Source organism: Heterodontus francisci, chromosome 8, assembly GCF_036365525.1.
Source record: "Heterodontus francisci isolate sHetFra1 chromosome 8, sHetFra1.hap1, whole genome shotgun sequence".
NCBI lineage: Eukaryota > Metazoa > Chordata > Chondrichthyes > Heterodontiformes > Heterodontidae > Heterodontus > Heterodontus francisci.
Window position 1 is genome coordinate 9848454 of NC_090378.1, and position 22725 is coordinate 9871178.

Sequence of the window (22725 nt, forward strand, 5' to 3'; positions counted from 1 at the left end):
TGCAATTTAAATTATTTATAGTTTTCCAAGGACAGAGAAAGATAGCTTTTACCATCACTGAAAGAGGTCCCTCTTGTACCTTGATCTCAATTTGACGGTATTTTTGCAATTGCCGCACCAGAGTTGCACTGTTATCAAGGAGGTGGTTGGACAATAACCTCCGTACAAAGTTTCTCAAGCCAAAGCCACATTGTTACAGAGGAAATTTCTATCAGGATTAAATACATTACAATTCTTGCTGGTAGAATCACAAATACATAGAAAATGGAAGACATACCCATCCCCAATCCACCTGACCCCAATGGTGAATTTTGTATGTTGGCAATGAGGAGGGAAGATGATTAAGGACAATTTCTGCATTCCTCAAGCAACACAACTGAAACAAATAATTTGAAAACAGCATTTTATTTTGCTGAATACATATTCACATCAAAATTCAAATTTCCTTTCAGGAATATACAATTGTAAAGCACTCAGGAGGATTAAAACGTCAAATAGTTACAGTATTTTGTATTATTACAATTAAGAAATAAGCCCTTTAACAGCCCTTAATAGAGGAAACTGAAAATTAAAAAGTTAATTAGGTTCAAAATGATTATCTATGGCAAAAATAAAATCATAAAAAGTACAGTCAAAAATTAAAATGTGTATAAAATAGACAGCAGTTATGTGCATGCCAGAATTGGATTGATACTCAACGAAAAACTGAATTGTTTCCTGAACTGTAAGTATTTCATGACAACAAGCTTTAACCTACACTGTGATTAATAATTATGAAAGTTGATATAGATTTTCCTGAAGTGGCTTCATCTTGTACTGAAAATTATATTAGTTCATGTGCTTTCTTTGAATGTAAATTCATTGATTAGATAAAATGTTAAAGCTGTTGCCTAGATCTATGCTAGTTTTTAAATGTTGGAAGCTAGCTCACTTTTTTGCTGCATTTACTTGCAAAATTAAAGAATCATATTATGTGAAGATTAAATAGTTCAAGCTCTCCATTTTCCTTAGAAAGGACTCAGTGCATCCCACATTTTCTCAGTTTGCATTGCTGCTGTCGGGTTATCACGGTAGTTTAGGAAATTTCCAAGCCATACTCCTATGCCACGGAGTTTTAGTTTCTTCAAGATTGATGATTTTAGTGAAATGCTCTCTGGATCATCATACCAGACCTCATGGTATGTATTATTAACCTGCCAAAAAAGCCAAAGAGAGTTAGACAGATAGGAGCTAAGTTTGAGTCAATGCACAGTTCTAGACACAATGCTAAAAACACATTAAACTTGCACTTGCATCAAACGATGAGGTTCGATGAACTGAGGAAAAGAAACATACAAGGGTAGATTGTTCTAAACTTCAGTTGAAAGAGATTATGAAAACCACTGCAAACCTACTTATGTTGGGACCGAGGCAGGAGCAACGCACTGTCAATTCAGTCCCATCACTCCGCAGCTCGCAGCATATTATTAATGTTTTTCCATCCAACTGGAAAACAGCCAAATTAAACACTCTGGTAACCCCCAGAATAAAAAAGACCCAACCAGGTATCTTTAGACAACAACAAATTAACCATTTATTAAACTAAATCTTAAACACTATTAACATAAGACTATGTCTAAAGACCTTATTACTTCTTAAGGGAGAAAGATAGTAATATGGGAAATGATAAACAGACTGTGACAGGAAGGGACAGAGCATACAAATTTAAGAATAAATCAACAGGTAAGGCTAGAGGTTACAAAAATAATAAAAGGTCAAAACTAAAGAATGTGTATCTGAATGCACATAGCATTCAAAACAAAACAGATGAATTGAGAGTGCAAATAGAAATAAATAAATACGATGTGATAGCCATCACAGAGACACGGCTGCAGGACGACATAGATTGGGACCTGAATATTGAAGAGTACATGGCATTTAGGAAGGACAGGAATCGAGGAAAAGGTGGAGAGGTAGCTTTGTTAATTAATGATGGTATTAGCACAATAGAGAGGGCTGATCTAAGTTCAGGAGACCAGGATGTAAAAGCAGTTTGGGTAGAGATGAGAAATCATAAAGGCAATAAGTCACTTGTGGGAGTGATGTACAGACCACCTAACATTAACCACTCTGTAAGATAAGGTATAAAGGAAGAAATAATGGCAGCTTGTCAGAAAGGTACAGCGCTAATTACGGGGGATTTTAACCTACATATAGACTGGAAAAATCAGATGGGCAGAGGTAGCCTAGATGAGGAATACATAGAATGTTTTTGGGATAATTTCTTGGAACAATACGTTCTGGAGCCAACCAGAGAGCAGGCTATATTAGACATAATACTGTGCAACGAATTAGGACTAATTAATGACCTCATAGTTAAGGCGTCCCAAGGTAGCAGCGATCATAATATGTTTGACTTTTACATTCAGTTTGAGGGAGAGAAGAGTGGGTCCAAGACTAGCATTTTAAACTTAAATAAGAGCAATTATGAGGGCATGAAAGCAGAGCTAGTTAAAGTGAACTGGCAAATCAGGTTAAGGGATAGGTCAATAGAGATGCAGTGGCAGACATTTAAGGGAATATTTCAGAATACACAGAATAGATACATTTCAACAAGAAAGAAAAATTCCAAGGGTGGAACCCGCCCTCCATGGTTAACTAAAACAGTTAAAGATAGTATCAAGCTTAAAGTAAAAGCATACAACTGCGTAAAGATGGGTGTCAGGTCAGAAGATTTGACAGAATATAAAAAGCAGTAAAGAACAACTAAAAGATTAATAAGGAGGGAATAATTGAAGTACGAAAGAAAGCTGGCTAGAAATATAAAACCATATACTAAGAGTTTCTATAGATATTTAAAAAAGAAAAGAGTTAACAAAGTGAGCATTGGTCCTATAGAAAGTGAGTCTGGTGAATTAATAATGGATAATAAAGAGATGGCAGATGAATTGAACAGATATTTTGCATCGGTCTTCACTACTGAGGATACAAGTGAAATAAATGAAGGGGAACTAGTAAATAAGGCCAGTAAGACTAAGAGAAAGAGCTGGCAGGGAGATGTTGCGGAGAACAGCGGGACTGGTGGCCTGAAGTGCATTTGTTTCAATGCAAGAAGTATAACAGGTAAGGCAGATGAACTTAGAGCTTGGATTAGTACTTGGAACTATGATGTTGTTGCTATTACAGAGACTTGGTTGAGGGAAGGACAGGATTGGCAGCTAAATGTTCCAGGATTTAGAAGCTTCCGGCGGGATAGAGGGGGATGTAAAAGGGGTGGGGGAGTTGCATTACTGGTTAAGGAGAATATGACAACTGTACTGTGGGAGGACACATCAGAGGGGTCATGCAGCGAGGCAATATGGGTGGAGCTCAGGAATAGGAAGGGTACAGTCATGATGTTGGGGGTTTACTACAGGCCTCCCAACAGCCAGCGGGAGGTAGAGGAGCAGATATGTTGACAGATTTTGGAAAGATGTAAAGGTAACAGGGTTGAGTGGTGGGTGATTTTAACTTCCCCTATATTGACTGGGACTCACTTAGTGCTAGGGGCTTGGATGGGGCAGAATTTGTAAGGAGCATCCAGGAGGGCTTCTTGAAACAATACGTAGATAGTCCAACTAGGGATGGGGACGTACTGGACCTGGTATTGGGGAATGAGCCCGGCCAGGTGGTCAAAGTTTCAGTAGGGGAACATTTCGGGAACAGTGACCATAATTCCATAAGTTTAAGGTACTTGTGGATAAGGATAAGAGTACTCCTCGGGTGAAGGTGCTAAATTGGGGGAAGGCTAATTATAAAAGTATTAGGAAGGAACTGAAGAATTTAGATTGGGGGATCGCCCATTTAAGATAGAGATGAGGAGAATTTTTTTCTCTCTGAGGGTCGTGAGTCTTTGGAATTCTCTTCGTCAAAAGGCAGTGGAAGCAGAGTCTTTGAATATTTTTAAGGCAGACATAGATAGATTCTTGATCAGCAAGGGGGTGAAAGGTTATCAGGGGTCGGTAGAAATGTGGAGTAATCAGTTCAGCCATGAATTTATTGAATGGCGGAGCAGGCTCGTAGGGCCGAGTAGCCTACTCCTGCTCCTAATTCATACGTTCGTATATTCTTACTTTAACTCCCTTATTCACACACATACACTCAAAAATCAATGGTTAACCGCTTTCTTTTAAAAAATGATGTCTTTGAAAATTAGCTGTTTCTTTAGAATAAATAAATAACTGGCATGTAAGTCTTTATGTGTTACGTTCCCGATGGGTGAGGTATTCTAATGTAAAAATGATCAAATGCCACTCAAATCTCCACACAGATTTGATGAAACAGTTTTTTAGTAGATAGGCATTTGGCTGCAGCAGGTGTTAAACAGTTCTTTATATAAGAACTACAACAATGGATCCACTTTGATTTTAAAACCGACAGTCTCTCAATCGAAACTTTACTGCACATTCCAGAAAATACGATCAGTCAAGACAGAGTCCAGCTTGAAGCAAAGGCACTTAGATTTGAAGTAAAGAAAAGGAATTTTGCTACCTCCAGCAATACAAATGGTCTCTTCAAAGGGTTTTTTCCACCTAAGGCAATTAACTCAGCCTTTAGCTCCTTGTAGAATTTCTACTGAGAAATAGACAGCTCTTTTCTTCAGTAGCACACTTCGCTGGTGCTCTCAAAACTGGTTTCAGCTGGTTTTTACACACAGTTAAATTGTTACAGTATACCATGTGACCTCTCCTGTGTGGCATAGCAGCAGGTGCAGCTGGCACACTGTGCCTCAGAAATCCAAAACATCTCTCCCTGTCTTAAAGGTGCACTGTTTTTAACAGTGTCTTAAAAGAACACTGTTTTTAACAGATTGTTAAAGGCATACCATTTTAATTCAAGGAGAAAATAAATATGATTCCGTGACACTTGTCCTGAGGTGTTCAAAATCATTAGGGGTCTGGACAGAGTAGATAGGGAGAAAATATTTCCATTGGCTAAAGGATCCAGACCTAGAGGACACCAATTTAAGGTGATTGGAAAAGTAGCAACAGCGACATGAGGAAAAACTTTTTTATGCAGTGAGTGGTTAGGATCTGGAATGCACTGCCTGAGAGTGTGGTGGAGGCAGATTCAATAAAGGCCTTCAAAAGAGACCTGGATAATTATCTGAAGAGAAAATATTGCAGGGCTACGGGGAGAAGGCAAGGGAGTGGGACTAAGAGTTGCTCTTGCAGAGAGCTGACATGGACACAGAGGGCTGAACAGGGGTCGGCAGCGTGTCCCTACACAGACATCAGTGTCCGTTGTAGAAATTTTGAGGTCTGTGGTAATTTTAAATGTAAAAGCTTGGAGCATGACTTTTAAAATTACCAGGAGCAAAAGTAATTAGATTAGATTAGAGATACAGCACTGAAACAGGCCCTTCGGCCCACCGAGTCTGTGCCGAACATCAACCACCCATTTATACTAATCCTACATTCCTACCAAACATCCCCACCTGTCCCTATATTTCCCTACCACCTACCTATACTAGTGACAATTTATAATGGCCAATTTACCTATCAACCTGCAAATCTTTTTGGCTTGTGGGAGGAAACCAGAGCACCCGGAGAAAACCCACGCAGACACAGGGAGAACTTGCAAACTCCACACAGGCAGTACCCGGAATCGAACCCAGGTCCCTGGAGCTGTGAAGCTGCGGTGCTAACCACTGCGCCACTGTGCTGATCGGGATCAGCGGAGCATCAGGCTAGGTCCTAGAACATGAAGCAGCAAGTGTCATTATGGAGCAGACTGTGATTACAAAGAAATCAATGCCAAAGAGAAAGTTATGGGGCAAAATAGGTGAATGCCAGAAGTAGGAAATGGGTTAATAGTGAATTGGCAGTCTGTTATACACAGTGGATAATTTTCTATTACTAAAATTGATTCATTTGTAAAACCTGTTGCTGATTTTCCATCAGCCCATTGTATTGTCCTGGTTTTGATCAGTGATGTCTCTTAAACTGCTCATCAAGATCTTTTATTGCCCTTGAAAGCCTAATTGTCGTGGTGACTATAAATATAAATTTACACTGCATGGATGTACCAGGTAAGGGCCCACTGTCTAAATTAAACAAGAGAACTCTCTTCATTGTTAGTGTTAACATTTATACCTCCTTCTCTGCTTTAAAACAGGTTCCTCTGCAGGTCGATTTCAATCCATCCAGTATGAATCGTTGACTTTTAATGCCTACTCATTCTGGATGTCAAAGTCAAACTTTCAATTTGGTCCACCTCACAGTATTAAAATGATTTGAATGTGGCAATTCTCACTGTTGTAAACTGTGTACTTTAAATTCCACACAAAAGGTTATTAAATAAACTGAAAGCTCAAAACTGTGGGGATTCTGGGCAAAACTTGGGTCTGGATTTAAAAAAAATTGGAAGATAGCAAATAACAGTTGCTCGTTAATGGGGGATGGGGCAGAGCATGGTAAAGATGTTAATGGATTGCCCCAGGGCTCAGTATTGGCCCACTGCTATCTCTGATTTAAATAATTTATTATTATTAGCTTACTAGCTAACTCAGACAGCTAGCTAATCTCTTTTTCCAGTGTCGAAAATTATTTGCTATTTTACCTATTGAATGATATAAAGTTACTTCTCACAGTCCTGGTTTATGTTGCGTAATGGTTCAGCTGGGTAGCTACATGCTGACGCAACATTAGCACATGGTGTAGCCAGCTGTAGTCTGTCAACATAAGTAGTTCACATTGGCATTGCATACTGTTTTGCTTGCTACCTAGCTAATACAGTTGTACTGCTCTCCATTCATGTTTGTGTGCTTAGCTATTATATTTATAGGGAGAAATGTGTTTTAAATCGGACTGTGTTTTGATGGTTTTAGGTTAGCTATACACTTCAATTGCCCCATGTCCGTGGCTGAGTCAATTATTTTGTCAAATGTCCATGGTGCAACATGTTGGTGCCTATCTCTGGGGCTGAATGGCCTCCTTCTGTGCTGTAACTATTCTATGATTCTCTGATTCTGGCAATCTTCAAATTGGCTTAGTACATTTACACAGCATACATAATTAGAAATCAAAATTGGAACTAATTTTAGAAAAATCCGACTAATCCTTAATTGAGATCACATGACCTCAAATGTGAATAAATGTCAACTTTTAAAATTTTTTAAATTATAAAATTGGCAAAGTCAATGAAAGTATTCACCTGGAAATTAGATCATGGGATAATATACAAATAATTTAAAAGGTTAATGATGCCATTAAAATAGCATAAGGCTGTACATCTGATGAATTTGCCATTCATCCACTAACACCCCACAACATAATTTCAAGCCAATTACATAACTATGTTAGTATATTTCAAAGAAACTTATTGTGTGACATCCTTTGGGATGATTTAAGCAGATACGATCAACACAGCAAGAAGGTCATTCTTTAGCTTCTTTTACAACAACAACTTGCATTTGTATAGTGCCTTTATGTAGTAAAATGTTCCAAGGTGCTTCACAGGAGCATTATTTAAGAAAATTTGACACCAAGCCACCTGAGGAGATGTTGGATAGGTGATCAAACATTTGGTCGAAGAGTTAGATGTTAAGTAGCATCTTAAAGGTGGAAAGAGAGGTAGAGTGGATTAGGAAGGGAATTCCAGAGCTTCGAGCCTAGGCATTGAAAAACATGATGGCCAATGTTGGAGCAATTAAAATTAGAGATACACAGCAGGCCTGAATTGAAGAGACACAGAGAAATGTAGGGCTGGAGGCAGCTACAGAGATGGAGATAGACAAGACCATGGAGGGATTTTGAAAATAATGACAAACATCTATAAATCAAGAATTTCCCAGGCTGGGAGGCTGTGTAAGTCAGCAAGCATTGGGGTGATGAGTGAACTGGACTTTAGATTCCAGCCTAGTTTGTTCCTTTCATAAACTACTCATGGCTTTCTATATTCTGCACAAATTCCCGAAGGTTTTGGGCAAGAGATGCAGGAGGAATATGAGGAAGAACTTTTTATCACAGTGGGTGGTAATGAGCTGGAACTCGCTGCCCATGATTTCAAAAGGAAATTGGATGGACACTTGAATGAAATAAACTCGCAGGGCAGAGGTCAAGCGGGGGAGTGGGACTGACTGGATTGCTTCGTGAAAAGTTGGTATGAACTTGATGGGCCGAATGGCCTCCTTCTATGCCATCAGTGACTTTATAACTCTCTCTATGATGTCCTACAGAGTGTATCACCACATGCATAATGCGATGACACCACTAGCAGAAAACATTCTCTTTCACAGTTTGCAGATGACATAAAACTTGGCAATATCGTGAACAAGGACAGTAACCGATTTTTCTTGACTTTATTAATAGAGGCTTATACCGAGAAGTTGTACTGTGCCCAAAAATGGGCATTTGTATTGCAATGCGTAATTAACCCAAGTTCGTTGCTTCAAATGCAGATAGTACACCAACTTTGTGCTGCCTGCTGATTTGGATGATAGTTGCGTGTAGCCAGTGCCAAAGATGCTGCTGAGTGGCTGCGGGGTCCAGGTTTGTGCAACTCTAGCACCACTTAAAGTTTGTCTGCACTACATAAAGCCTGCCTGCACCTCTTAAAGTTGGGGGGCGGGGGGTGGGGTGCATTCTCACAGCAGCCAGTGCTGGAACTGGTTGCAGGAGAAATTGTGAGCAAGAACACTGACTTATTGTGAAACAGAGCAGACAGCATGCTCCAATGTTCCCTGATGCTACACTGGATGCCTTGGTGGGGGAGGTAGACAGGAGGAGAGAGGCTTTCGATTCACAGTGGGCCAGGAGGTCCTCCAGACAAACTGCATGAAGACACTGGGAGTAGATAGCTGTGGCGGTCAATGGCAGGGAACTAGCCCGGAGGACCTAGGTGCAGGGCTGAAAGACGTTTAATGACCTCGCATGAGTGGTCAAGGTCAGTGAATTCATCTTCAAACGCCAAATCCTATCAACTGTACCACTAGCCTCACTCACAGCTCAATGCACTACACCCCCCAACACTCACCAGCAATCTCTATCAGTCATGACTCACACCTCACATTCATATTTTCACCTCTTCCCCACACATTTAGCACTACTGCAAGCCTCACACCCACATCTCATAGCTTGCGCATACTGCCAGCTCTTCAACCATGATAGCGACATCACCCATATACATTGCAATACACTCATTGACACACTTCACTCTCTTGCAGGTGGCACATAAACAGAGGCAGTGGTTCAGGCAGGCGAGCATATCCTAAGCCCGATGGAAGAGACCATAGTCTCCGTGTGGCTAGTGCTGAGGGTGAAACAATCAAAGATGGCAGTATCCTGGTGCATAATCCTCCTTCTGATATCTCACTTCTTCCCTCATCCCACAATCTCTCCTGATTTACAAGCTGCAGATTGTGCAAGCATGCATCTTGTGCTTTGCCCCCTCCTAACCTCATCACAATCTACCCTTGTGCCTTTCTTCATTCAGGTACCAAGAACTGCAAACTGACCAGGCAGTGGTGAAAAAGCAAGAACTGGAAGAGCCGAAAGACAGTGATGATGATGAAACACCGTCCCTCGCTCTCATACTCACAGCTACCAAATCAGATACTGACACTGCACGTACTTGAGAGGATAACAAAGACCTGCATGTGGTGACATATCAGCCACGAGTGGGCTGCAGCCAGGGCAAGCACGTGCCAGCTCCCCGAAAGTTAGAGGTTGCACATGTGTTCTGGGGCAGAACACTCAGATGAGGAATTTGATGAGGCGACCAACAGTAAAAGCCTGATGGGAATGTACAATGAAATGCTTGTGTGTTGGCAGGCCTGGCACAAATTCGGCGGTCTGTGCCAGGCAGTGTGGAGGGGTCTGGCACCAAATTGGCACAGGGCTTTGCACTGAGCTTGGAGCCCATCCTTTCCAGTGTGGAAGTGGTGGGCAACTCCATCAGCTCACTTGCGGACCTGACCATGATGCAATGTCTGATGGCTGATGTCTCAGCTTCCGATGCAGCAAAAGCAGAAGTCACCCAATGTCTGAGTGCTGCACTAGAAGCTCAGGCAGAAGATAGAGAACAAGAATCTGGAGAAACTGATCCTATCTAACAGGTACAATGTACTTGCTACCTTGTAGAGGATAAAGACTGTCCAAAGGTCACCCAGAATACTAACCAAGGCACCTTGGAGCAGGAGGCTGTTCAAAGGAGGGAGGAGGAGGGGAAGAGTAATTTGGTAGTTGTAAGGGATTCAATAATTAGGGAGAAAATGGCATCCTTCGTAAGCAAGTTCAAGAGTCCCACAGGCGGGTTGCCTACCTGGTACCAGGGCGAGAGACACCTTGAGCGAGCTTGAAAGGGTATCGGAGAGTGGGAGACGGAGGATTCAGTCTTTGTGATCTATGTTGGGACCAACATTGGGAAGGTGGGCAAGAGGTCCTTTTGAGGAATACTAGGAATGAGGAGCAAAATTAAAAAACACAACCACAAGGATTATAATCTCTGGATTGTTATCCAAGCATGTCTAAATTGGCAGAGGGATAAGCAGATTAAAAAGCTGATCAATAGCTGAAGGAGGTGTGTGGAAAAGAGGGGTTCCAGTTCATGGGACACTGGCACCAGTACTGGAACAGAAAGGAACTGTACCATTGGGACGGTCCCCACCTGACCTGGGCTGGGACCAGTGTCCCAACGGAAAGGATGAATAGCGTGGTCACAAGGGCCAGAATTTTCTACCCCTTTGAGAACGGCCTTGGAAGTGGTTGGGGGATGTGGGGAATGAAAAATTGCATGGGTGGTGGTGGCATGGACTTCCAACATCATTACATTGGGTCCAGATTTTACCTGTTTCGGATGATAAGTCATGTGTACGGTTCATGCTTTTGGACAAATGGCAATTAAGAGATAGATAAGGTAATTAAAGTTGTAATTGAACAGTATTTTACAGGCCTGTTCAAATTTTCTGGCAAGTACATGGGCCATGGGGCATCAGAGCTGAGGATAGGGATATTTATGGGGTGTCCTCCTCCAGTTAGTTGTTTAATTGTCCATCGCCATTCATGACTGGATGTAGCAGGACTGCAGAGCTTAGATCTGATCTGTTGATTGCTTAGCTCAGTCTATTGAGCTGCAAGATCTCTTCTGAATCTATCCCAGTTAGCTTTGTGATAGTGCCAGACAACACGATGGAGGGCATTCTCTGTGTGAAGATGGGACTTCGTTTTCACAAGAATTGTGCGGTGGTCACACCTACCAATACTCTCAGAGACAGATGCATCTGCAATAGGTAGATTGGTGGGGACAAGGTCTAGTAGCTTTCCCTCTTGTTTGTTCACTCACCACCTGTCACAGGCCATGTCAGGCAGATATGTCCTTTCGGGCTCAGTCAGCAGTGGTGCTACTGAGCTACTCGTGGCGATGGACATTGACGTCCCCCACCCAGAGTACATTCTGTACCCTTGCCACCCTCAGTGCTTCTTCCAAGTGGTGTTCAACATGGAGGAGTAGTGATTCATCAGCTGAGGGAGGGCGGTAGTGGTAATCAGCAAGAGGTTCCCATGCCCATGTTTTACCTGATGGAGTCCAGAGTCAATGTTGAGAACTCCCAGGGCAACTCTATTCTGACTGTATATCACTGTGCTGTCACCTCTGGAACTGTGATGGTGGTGTCTGGGACATTGACTGTAAGGTATGACTCCATGAGTATGACTGTGTCAGGCTGTTGCTTAGCTAGTCTGTGGGACAGCTCTCCCAACTTTGGGACAAGCCCCCAGATGTTAGTCAGGAGGACTTTGCAGGGTTAACAGCCCTAGGTTGACGTTTTCATTTTCAGTGCCTAGATCAATGCTGGGTGTTCAGTCTGGTTTTATTCCTTTTCAATTTTTGTGTAGCAGTTTTGTACAACTGAATAGCTTGCTAGGCCATTTCAGAGGGCAGTTAAGAATCAACCTCATTGCTGTGGGTCTGGACTCACATGCAGGCCAAACTGGGTAAGGACAGCAGATTTCTTTCCCTATTGGTGAATCAGATGAGTTTTTGCAGCAATTGGTGAAAGTTTCATGGCACCATAACTAAGACTATCTTTCAATTCCAGACTTTTTTTAAAATTAATTAATTGAGTTTAAATTCCACCAGCTGCTGTGGTGGGATTTGAACCGTGCTCACAGGGCATTAGCCTGGGCTGCTGGATTACTAGTCCAGTGACATTACCACTACACCACCTTCCCCCCACAGAAAAAAAAATGAATGGATTACAGGTGCAAATTTAACTTGCAGGGTATGACATGGTCACCATAAATGAAACATGGCTTCAAGACAGTCAGGACTGAGAGCTAATTATATCAATGTTATAAGATCAATTGCAAAAATAGGGAATATGGTGGAGCAAAGGAGGAGCCTTAATGATTAAAGGTGAAAAAATTTCAAGAGACAACATAACTAGGTGAGCAGGCAGTGGAGACTTTCTGGATAGAAATAAGACATAGGTAAGGATTTAAGTCTGGCAGCAGTTGTGAAGTGATAAAATCTATAAATGTAGAGATTAGAGAGGCATGTAGCAAAGGTAGAATGGTTTTAATGGTGAATTTTAACATTCATCTTTTTAATTTGTTCCTGGGATGTGGGTGTCATTGGCTAGGCCAGCATTTATTGCCCATCCCTAATTGCCCTTGAGAAGGTGGTGGTGAGCTGCCTTCTTGAACCACTGCAGTCCATGTGGGGTAGGTACACCCACAGTGCTGTTAGGAAGGGAGTTCCAGGATTTTGACCCAGTGACAGTGAAGGAGCGGCGATATAGTTCCATGTCAGGATGGTGTGTGACTTGGAGGGGAACTTTCAGGTGGTGGTGTTCCCATGTATCTGCTGCCTTTGTCCTTCTAGCTGGTAGAGGTCACGAGTTTGGAACATGCTGTCTAAGGAGCCTTGGTGAGTTGCTGCAGTGCATCTTGTATATGGTACATGTAGATTGAGACAAGCAGATTAGCTCATGTCAGAAAAGTAGCAAATTTCTTGAGCGTGTTCAGGTTAATTTTCTGCAACAGTATGTTCTAGAACCAAAAAAGGTACAGGCAATATTATGTATTGTGGTAAATAATGAGCCGGATTTAGTTAACAGCTTATCGGAGCATGAAGCATTGACTTCATAGTGGTCATAATACAATCAAGTTCAATGCAGAGTTTGAAAGGGAGAAATGGGAAACAGCTACTAAGATTCTAGATTTATGTGCGGCTAACTTCGATGGGATGAGACAGAGACTGTTCACAAGAAATTGGACAACTCTGTTAATGGGTAGGATCAGTGGGAGGTGTTCAAGAATAATTTAATGTTTATACCCTAAGGGCAAGAGCTCTACTTGACAAAAAATAGTCATGGATGACAGAAGAAATCATAGAAAGTTTACGGCATAGAAAGAGGCCACTTGGCCCATCATGTCCACACTGGCCAAAAAGCAATCCACCCAGTCTAATCCCACCTTCCAGCATTTGGTCCGTAGCCCTGCAGGTTACGGCACTTGAGGTGCATATCCAGACAACTTCTAAATAAGTTGAGGGTTTCTGCCTCTACTACCCTTCCAGGCAGTGAGGTCCAGACCCCCACCACCCTCTGGGTGAAAAAGAATATCCTCATCTCCCCTCTAATCTTTCTACCAATCAGTTTAAATCTGTGCCCCCTCATCACTGACTATGGTAAATAGGCCCTTCACATCCACTCTATCCAAGCTCCTCACAATTTTGTACATTTCGATCAAATGTCCCCTCAGCCTCCTCTGTTCCAAGGATAGCAACCTCAGCCTATCGAATCTTTCCTCATAACTGGATTTTTCCAGTCCCGGCAACATCCTTGTAAGTCTCCTCTGTACCCTCTCTAGTGCAATTACATCCTTTCTGTAATGAGGTGACCAGAACTGCACACAGTACTCAAGTTGTGGCCTAACCAACGAATTATACAGTTCCAGCATAACCTCCCTGCTCTTATATTCTATACCTCGGCTAATAAAGGAAAGGATTCCGTTCTGAAGAAGGGTCTCTGACCTGAAACGCTAACTCTGCTTCTCTCTGCACAGATGCTGCCAGACCTGTTGAGTATTTCCAGAATTTCTTGTTTTTATTATTATTATTAATTTATTATTTATTATTATATATGCCTTCTTAACCACCTTATCGACCTGTCCTGCTACCTTAATGGATCTGTGGACATGCACTCCAAGGTCTCTCACTTCCTCTAAGTATTCTTGCTTTAATTGTATATTCCTTTGCATTGTTTGACCTCCCCAAATGCATCACTCACACTTCTCTGGGTTGAATTCCATTTGCCACTTTTCTGCCCACCTGACCAGTCCATTGATATCTTCCTGCAGTCTACAGCTATCCTCCTCATTATCTGCCACACAACCAATTTTTGTGTCATATGCAAACTTCTTGATCATGCCCCCTACATTTATGTCCAAATCGTTAATATATACCACAAAAAGCAGGGGATCTAGTACTGAACCCTGTGGGACACCACTGGAAACAGCCCTCCAGTCGCTAAAACACCCGTCAACAATTACACTTTGTTTCCTGCCAATGAGCCAATTTTGTATTCGGCTTGCTACATTTCCCTGGATCCCATGGGCTTTTTTTTTAACCAGTCTGCCATGTAGGACCTTGTCAAAAGCCTTGCTAAAATCCATGTAGACCTCATCAACTGCACTAACCACATCAGTCCTCCTTGTTACTTCTTCAAAAGATTCACGCAAGTTCGACAAGATCTTTCTTTAACAAATCCATGCTGACTATCCTTCATTAAACCGTGCCCTTGCAAGTGACAGTTTATCCCGTCTCTCAGAACTGATTCCAATAATTTGCCCACTACTGAGGTAGGGATAGGGACAACATAAAATTAAATAAGTACTTAAAAATACAAAAACTCACACTGTCCCTGGCAAGTGGGAGATATACAAAGAACCACAGAAGGCGACAAAACAGTTTGTAAAACCGACAAAAAGGGAGGATAAAAAGAAACTTCAAGCGATATTAAAATCAACACAAACTATTTTTATAGTTACATTAGGAAAAGAAGGTGGTGTCGAAATGGATTCAACTCCCTCAATGTGCAGCTAATGTGTGACCTCAGGCAGCTCATCATGCAGGTGAATGGCCATTAACCTGGTAGTAGCCATGATTTCATCACTTTGTAGCTCTACTCTGTACCACCTGTGTTTGATCCAGCATGGCAAATCAAAGGCTGTTTAATGGGCGACAAGTATTACCCCTTTACCCATGTATAGATGCAGAACAGGCCTACAAAAAAACTATACTTTCACAAGGAACGTAATGGAGTCACCACTGAATTCTCTCACAACACTTAGGGTGCTTGGACTGCTCTGGAGGAGTCCTACAGTACTCAGCTGTGTGGGTATCAAGATATGTAGTTGTATACTGTGTGCTGTACAACCTGACATTTATCAGGGAACAGTCTTTGCCACCACCTATGACTGGAAGGCTGCTTCCAATGGGAGCCCGCAGGGTTCAGTACTGGGCCCTTATTTTTTGATTTAGACTTAAATTTAGAGCTTATGATGAAGACGTTTGCTGATGATACAAAAAATTTGTGCTTGATAGTGAGGAAGAAAGGTGCGGACTCCAGGAAGCTATTAATGGACTGGTCAGCTGGGAAGAAAAGTGGCAACTGGCATTCAGTCTGGAACAGTGTGAGGTGATACATTTGTGGACGGCAAACAAAGTAAGGCAGAAAATTTGTTTACAAGCGCAAACAGGGTTTTCAGCTGCAGTTGCAAAGTGGAACAGGAGTAGCTCCAAGGAAATTCCCAGTCTATATTTTTAAAAAACAAAATCGATGAACTCCTCTGGATGCTGTGCAATAATGAACGCAAGACACTTGTTTAAAATGCAAATGTATGGACTGCAGCCATTCAAGAAGGCATCTCACCACCACCTTCTCAAGGGCAATTAGTGATGGTCAATAAATGCTGGCCTTGCCAGCGACGCCCATATCCCATGAATGAATAAAAAAAACCTTAGGACATCCTAAAGCACTGCACACCCAATGAAGTGCTTTTCAAATGTAGTCACTGTACCAACGTAGGAAGCACAGCAGCTGATTTGTGCACAGCAAGCTCCCACGAACAGCAAGCGATAAGGACCAGATAATCTGTTTTAGTGATGTTGGTTGAGGAATAAATATTGGCCGGGATAGTGGCGAGAGCTCTTCTGTTCTTCTTCAAAATAGTGCCTTGGGCACTTTTACCTGCGTCTCAGAGGGCAGAAGGGGCCTTAGTTTAACTGCTGATCTGAAAGATGGCATCTTCGCAATGTCTGCAACTGGTTATACACAATGTGTTAAAAAACTGGTTTTGGTGCTTTGCTTATCAACTCCCATTTTCTTGCCAATTCTCCAATTACACACATTTTCTACTGTCCAAACTGAACTTTGCTGAACTCTATATAGACAGAATACCGAATCATGAAACACAGCAATGTTCGCATGCTACAAAGAATGTTGAAATGCACAGGTCTCTGCTGTGCTTTGATTAATAGTCTTACCATGTAGCTATAATACGGGGCTTTGTGATCATCATCCCAATATCTGCCGGTAATTGATCTGGGCAGCTGCTTCATGACCTCTTTATATGGGACCCAGCGGCCAGCTCGAAAACTACAAGTCGGTTTGCTGACATGAAACATTGTCAATTCACATCTACCAACCTGAGAGGCACAAAAACAATGAAAACATAATACTTGTGAATATAGTTACTTTGGTAACTTCAAAAATGTAGAAAGAGCATGACTGATCTCCAAGTGTAAGGGTTACGAGAGACAATTAAAAGAAACTTAAGCTTTATCATTTGGAAAGGAGGGTCTCTCGTTAAAATATATAAATTAAATGGCACATTTATTGATGAGGACAGTATGTTAACTTCAAACAGACAGGAACAAGACTAAATAGAGAAGATTAAGGGGTGATCTAATTGATATATTTAAGATCATCAAAGGAGCTAACAGGGTAGATAGAATGTAATTATTCTGGAAAGGGCAGTCCGGAAAAATGCAAGATAACCCATGCAAAGGAAATCTGGAGCTCTCTCCCCAGAACGCTGCTGAGGCTCAGTTAAAGTTTATAACTGAGATTGATAGATTTTTGACAGGCAAGCTTATTAAAGGCTACAGAGCCAAGGTAGGTAAACAGGCATTAAGGTAAAGATCAGCCATAATCTAATTCAATGTCGGAACAGGCTCAAGGGGTTGAATGGCAGACTGTTGCTCTCATGTCCCTATGATCCTAGGTATAAAGGGATGAGCACGGAGAATAGATTTGAGAGGCTTAAGACATACAGCCTGGAAGAATGCAGTTAAGGGAATGCCTCAGTGAAGTAAGGTCATAAGATCATTTGAAATAGGAGCAAGAGTGGGCCATTCGGCCTCTCCAGCCTGTTCCGCCATTTAATAAGATTGTGGCCTTAACTCCACTTCCTTGCTGGACTGCAATAACCCTTGACTTCTTTGTAGATCAAAAATCTAACTCAGCCTTGAATATACTCAATGACCCGGCCTCCACTGCTCTCTGGGGAAGAGAATTCCAAAGATTAATGACCCTCTGAAAGAAGAATTTCCTCTTCATCTCCATCTTAAATGGGAGACCCTTTATTTTTAAATTGTGCCCCCAGTTCTAGATTCCCCCATGAGGGTAAAGATCCTCTCAGCATCTATCCTGTCAAGTCCCCTCAGAATCTTATATGTTTCAATAGGATCAGCTCTCATTCTTCTAAACTCCAATGAATATAGGCCCAACCTGCTCAACCTTTCCTCATCAGACAGCCCCTTCATCCCAGGAATCAGCTTGTGAGTCTTCTCTGAACTGCTTCCAATGCAAGTATATGCCTTGTTACGACCAGGTGAGAAAGAGGTCTAGGGTTCCCTCTTAGCCTTCACCTAGCCTTACCATAACAGGGTTTAATTTTGAACGCATCGTTTTTTTAACTCCCCCTTAGTGAATCCTTGTTCACCAACTTCCAATTATAAGGCAAAGAAACTAAACAAACGGGTTTTCTTAGGTTTAAAGAAAAAAGTTTGAACTTTATTAAACTTAAACTCTAATTCGGTTAACACCTATGATATGCGGCGCGCCCATGCTAGCATGCATACACGATACACACATGCAGATAGAGATAGAAAAGAGCAGAAGAAATAAAGTGGAAAAGTTTGAGGCAATATCTGAACATGGTTTTGGTTACTGTTCTTCTATCTTGCTGTAGCCTCCTTGATTGTAGGTCGGTCTTGCTTTTCATTGGGGCCCAGTATTCTTCTTAAACCTTGTTCGATGTAGGAGACTTTTCTGTCTTGAAGTTCATGTGTCCTCAGTGGGTCCAGAGGCTTGTGAGAAAGAGATGGGAGCAGACAGGAGAGGTCTTCTCACTCCAGGAGCAAACAGTCTTTCTCAGTTCAAAAGCTCTTTGTACAATTCAGAAAAACAACGCAGGTCGGCAAGCAGGTTAGTCATGTGACTAACTGGTCTGACCACATCTGTTTGTAGATTCTCTTGTCTTAGCCGACCCTGGACTGTCCCTTCTTACACACAATACCTGGTGCTCAAAGTCCATTGTGGGTTAAATTGGAGCAGGGAATAGCCCCTTGTCCCTCTAAGCACTGTCTGTTAGTATGTAAAAATGTTTTTCCAGCCAAGTGTCTGGTGATTTTTTTAAAAGTCCTTTCTTCACTCTGTTAACAGTTTAAAATCAATGTTCATATGACAAAATTAATATGCCCCATTCTTGGCAGGTGGGGGCCTGCGTGACAACCTCTTTAAATAAGGAGAGCATAACTGTATGTAGTACTTTAGGTACGGTCTCACCAATGCCCTGTACAATTGTAGCAAGACTTCCCTCCTTGTATACATCATCCCCCTTGCAATAAAGGCCAACTCCATTGCTTTCCTAATTACTTGCTCTATCTGCATGCTAACGTTTTGTGATTCATGTACAAGGACACCCAGATCCCTCTAGTTTAGCGATACAGCACTGAAACAAGCCCTTCGGCCCACCGAGTGTGTGCCGACCATCAACCACCCATTTATACTAATCCTGCACTAATCCCATATTCCTACCACATCCCCACCTGTCCCTATATTTCCCTACCATCTACCTATACTAGGGGCAATTTTTAATGGCCAATTTACCTACCAACCTGCAAGTCTTTTGGCTTGTGGGAGGAAACTGGAGCACCCGGAGAAAACCTACGCAGACACAGGGGTTTTGTACCACAGCATTCTGCAGTCTTTCTCCATGTAAATAATATTCTGCTTTTCTATCCTTCTTATCTAAGTGGACAACCTCACATTTTCCCACGTTATACTCCCACTATTATATAGCTTCAATAAGCAAGCCAATGGATGTAAATGGAAATTAGTAAAAGGTTAAAGATGGAAAGATATTAAAAAGCTTAATATAAAAGAGCAAAGTTATTGAAATAGTCTACAAGCAGTCTAACAGGCAAAAGCACTGGTCTGTTCCAAAATACAATTAGATGCCCTGATTGGACAGTTAATGTACGAGAGGGATGTTTTTCAGATGAATTGACTTCACTCCCATTTCTTGTGCAATGCAAACTAATCATTTCTCCTTACCTCAAAGAAGTGCTTGCAAGTATAGTCATAACCAAACCATGGAACTCCCATTACCAGATTTCTGGAATCAATACCCAGATTGATATAAGCGGAGAGACCTAAATGGACAAAATAATGACAGTCTTAGATTAACATTTATAGAGGGTAGTTAGAGCCTGAACCAGGAGGTCATACTGTACATACCCGATAAAGTCTGGTGATAGGGAGCATTTGGTTTTGCAAAGCAATCGTCCAACATTCTACGATGCATGTTATAGGACATCACAAACAAAAAGTCACAGGAATTTGCAAATGCCACATACTCATAACATCGGCCAACTATGCAATCTGGAGACCAAGGCACGTTAAATGTGACCTAAGGAACAAAGAGTAACAAGAAGAAGTTAATTTCATCTCATACCTAATAATATCTTAAAAATATACTATGGCTACAAGAGCAGGTCAGAGTCTAGGAATTCTGTGGTAACTCATCTCCTGACTCCCCAAAGTCTGTCCACCATCTACAAGGCTCAAGTCAGGAGTGTGATGGAGTACTCTCCACTTGCCTGCATGAGTACAGCTCCAACAACTCTCAAGAACCTCAACACCATCCAGGACAAAGCATCCTTCTCGATTGGCACCCCATCCCCCACCTTAAACATTCACTCTGTCCACCCCTGGCACATAGTGGCAGCAGTGTGTACCATATGACGCACCTCAGCAACTCGCCAAGGTTCCTTTGACAGCAACTTCCAAACCCACAAGTTCTGCCACTTAGAAAAACAAGGGCAGCAGGCGCATGGGAATACCACCATCTTTAAATTCCCCTCCAAGTCACTCACCATCCTGAATTGGAAATATCTTCGCGTTCCTTCACAGTCACTGGATCAGAATCCTGGAACTCCTGCCCTAACAGCATTGTGGCTGTACCTGCAGCACACAGACAGCAGTGGTTCAAGAAGGGGGCTCACCTCTACCTCCTTTAGGGCAATTAGGAATGGGCAATAAATGCTGGCCTAGCCAGCGATGCCCACATCCCATGAATGAACAAAAAAAGTTACTTGCAACTTATCAGCCCAAGCTTGAATGTTGTCCAGGTTTTGCTGCATATGGATACGGACTGCTTCATTATCAGAAGAGTTACGAATGGTACCGAACACTGCAATCATCAACAAACATCTCCACTTTTGACCTTATGATGAAGGGCAGGTCATAGATGAAGCAGTTGAATGATTGTGCATAGGGCACTGTCCTGAGAAACTCCTGCAGTGATGTCCTAGGCCTTCAACAATGATAACCATCTTCCTTTGTGTTAGGTATGACTTCAGCCAGTGGAGAATTCATGACTGATGTGGCAGGACCACAGAGCTTTGATCTGATCCATTGGTTGAGGGATCGCTTAGCTCTGTCTATAGCATTCTGCTTCTGCTGTAGTCCTGTGCTCTATCTTCACTAGGTTCACACCTCATTTTTAGATACACCTGGTGCTGCTACCGGCATGCTCTCCTGCATTCTTCATTGAACCAGGGTTGGTCTCCTGGCTTGATGGTAATGGTAGACTGAGGAATATGCCAGGCTATGAGTTTATAGATTGTGGTTGAATACAATTCTGCTGCTGCTGATAGTCCACAGAGCCTCATGGATGCCCAGTTTTGAGTTGCTAAATCTGTTTGACAGCTATCCCATTTAGCATGGGAGAGTATCCTTAGGATGAAGACAGGACTTGGTCTCCACAAGTACTGTACAGTGGCCATTCCTACCAATAGAGTCATGGACAGATGCATTTGCAACAGGTAAATTGGTGAGGATGCGGTCAAGTAGGTTTTTCCCTCTTGTTGGTTCTCGCACCACCTGCCACAGACCCAGTCTGTCAGTTATGTGTATGTCCTTCAGGACTTTGCCAGCTCAGTCAGTAGTAGTGCTACAGAGCTACTCTTGGTGATGGGCATTAAAGTCCCCCACCCAGAGTACATTCTGTGCCCTTGGTACTCTCAGTGCTTCTTCCAAGTGGTGTTCAACATGGAAGAGTACTGATTCATCAGCTGAAGGGCAGTAGGTGGTAATCAGCAGAAGGTTTCCTTGCCCTTGTTTGACCTGATGCCATGAGACTTCATGGGGTTTGGCATCAACGTTTGGACTCTCAGGGCCACTCTCTCCTGACTGTATACCACTGTGCCGCCACCTCTGGTGTATCTGTCCTGCTGGTGGATCTGTCCTGCTGGTGGATCAAGACATACCTACGGATGGTGATGGAGGAGGCTGTGACATTGGTTGTAAGGTATAATTTGGTGAGTATGACTATTTTTGCACCACACAAGTGCCAGGCTACAGCCCTCTTCAAAAGAACAGAGTTAAAACACCTCCATTACCATGATGGAATCTCCCACCATCAACATTCTGGGAGTCACCATTAATCAGAAACCTAAGTGAACCAGCACATAAATACTGTGGGTATAAGTTCAAGTCAGAGGCTGGGCATTGTGTGACATGTGATTCACCTCTTGCCTCCTCAAAGCCTTTCTACCATATACAAGAAGCAAGTCAGGAATACTCTCTATTTGCCAGGATAGGTGCAGCTCCAACAATACTCAAGAAGCACAACACGATCCAGCACAAAGCAGAATACTTTTACTGGCAGCCCATTTTCTACCTTAAATATTCACTCTCTCCACCGGTAACATCTAAATATGCAGTGCAACATCTGCCAAGGCATCTTTGACAGTGCCTCTCAAAACGATGACCTCAAGCACCTTGACGGAGAGGGGCAGAAGACACATGGGAACATCACCACCCGCAAGTTGCCCTTCAAGTCACACAATATCCTGACTTGGAAATATAACCTCGCTCCTTCATCAGTGCTGGGTCTAAATCCAGGAACTCCCACTCTAACAGCACTATTGGCGCACCTAAACCAGACAGATTGCACTGGTTGAAGTTTATAGGTAGATGACAATAAGTTTTTACCTGTAACTTAACCCTGCGACCCCTCCTTGTGCTGTGACGTCACTTGGCGATTTTTCTCCAGTGCTGCTCACAGACCTTTATTACTACTCCCCCCTCATCCTCACCCTTTATTACTGCTCCCCCCTCATCCTCACCCTTAATTACTTCTCCTCCCTCATCCTCACCCTTTATTACTACTCCCCCCTCATCCTCACCCTTAA

At 42.4% G+C, this 22725-nt stretch overlaps 1 protein-coding gene across 1 annotated transcript in view; it reads right to left on the reverse strand.

Annotated features, from left to right (window-relative positions):
- Nucleotides 1-1007: 1007 nt before the first annotated feature.
- The window catches only part of LOC137373169 (di-N-acetylchitobiase-like), a 33281-nt gene continuing 11563 nt past the window's right edge, over nucleotides 1008-22725 (reverse strand). Inside the window, exons 5-8 of the mRNA XM_068038027.1 lie at nucleotides 19766-19937; nucleotides 19583-19680; nucleotides 16507-16668; nucleotides 1008-1193 (exon numbers count right to left, since the gene is read on the reverse strand). Of these exons, the coding sequence (XP_067894128.1) occupies nucleotides 1008-1193; nucleotides 16507-16668; nucleotides 19583-19680; nucleotides 19766-19937 (618 nt within the window). The remainder of the gene's footprint in view (nucleotides 1194-16506; nucleotides 16669-19582; nucleotides 19681-19765; nucleotides 19938-22725) is intronic.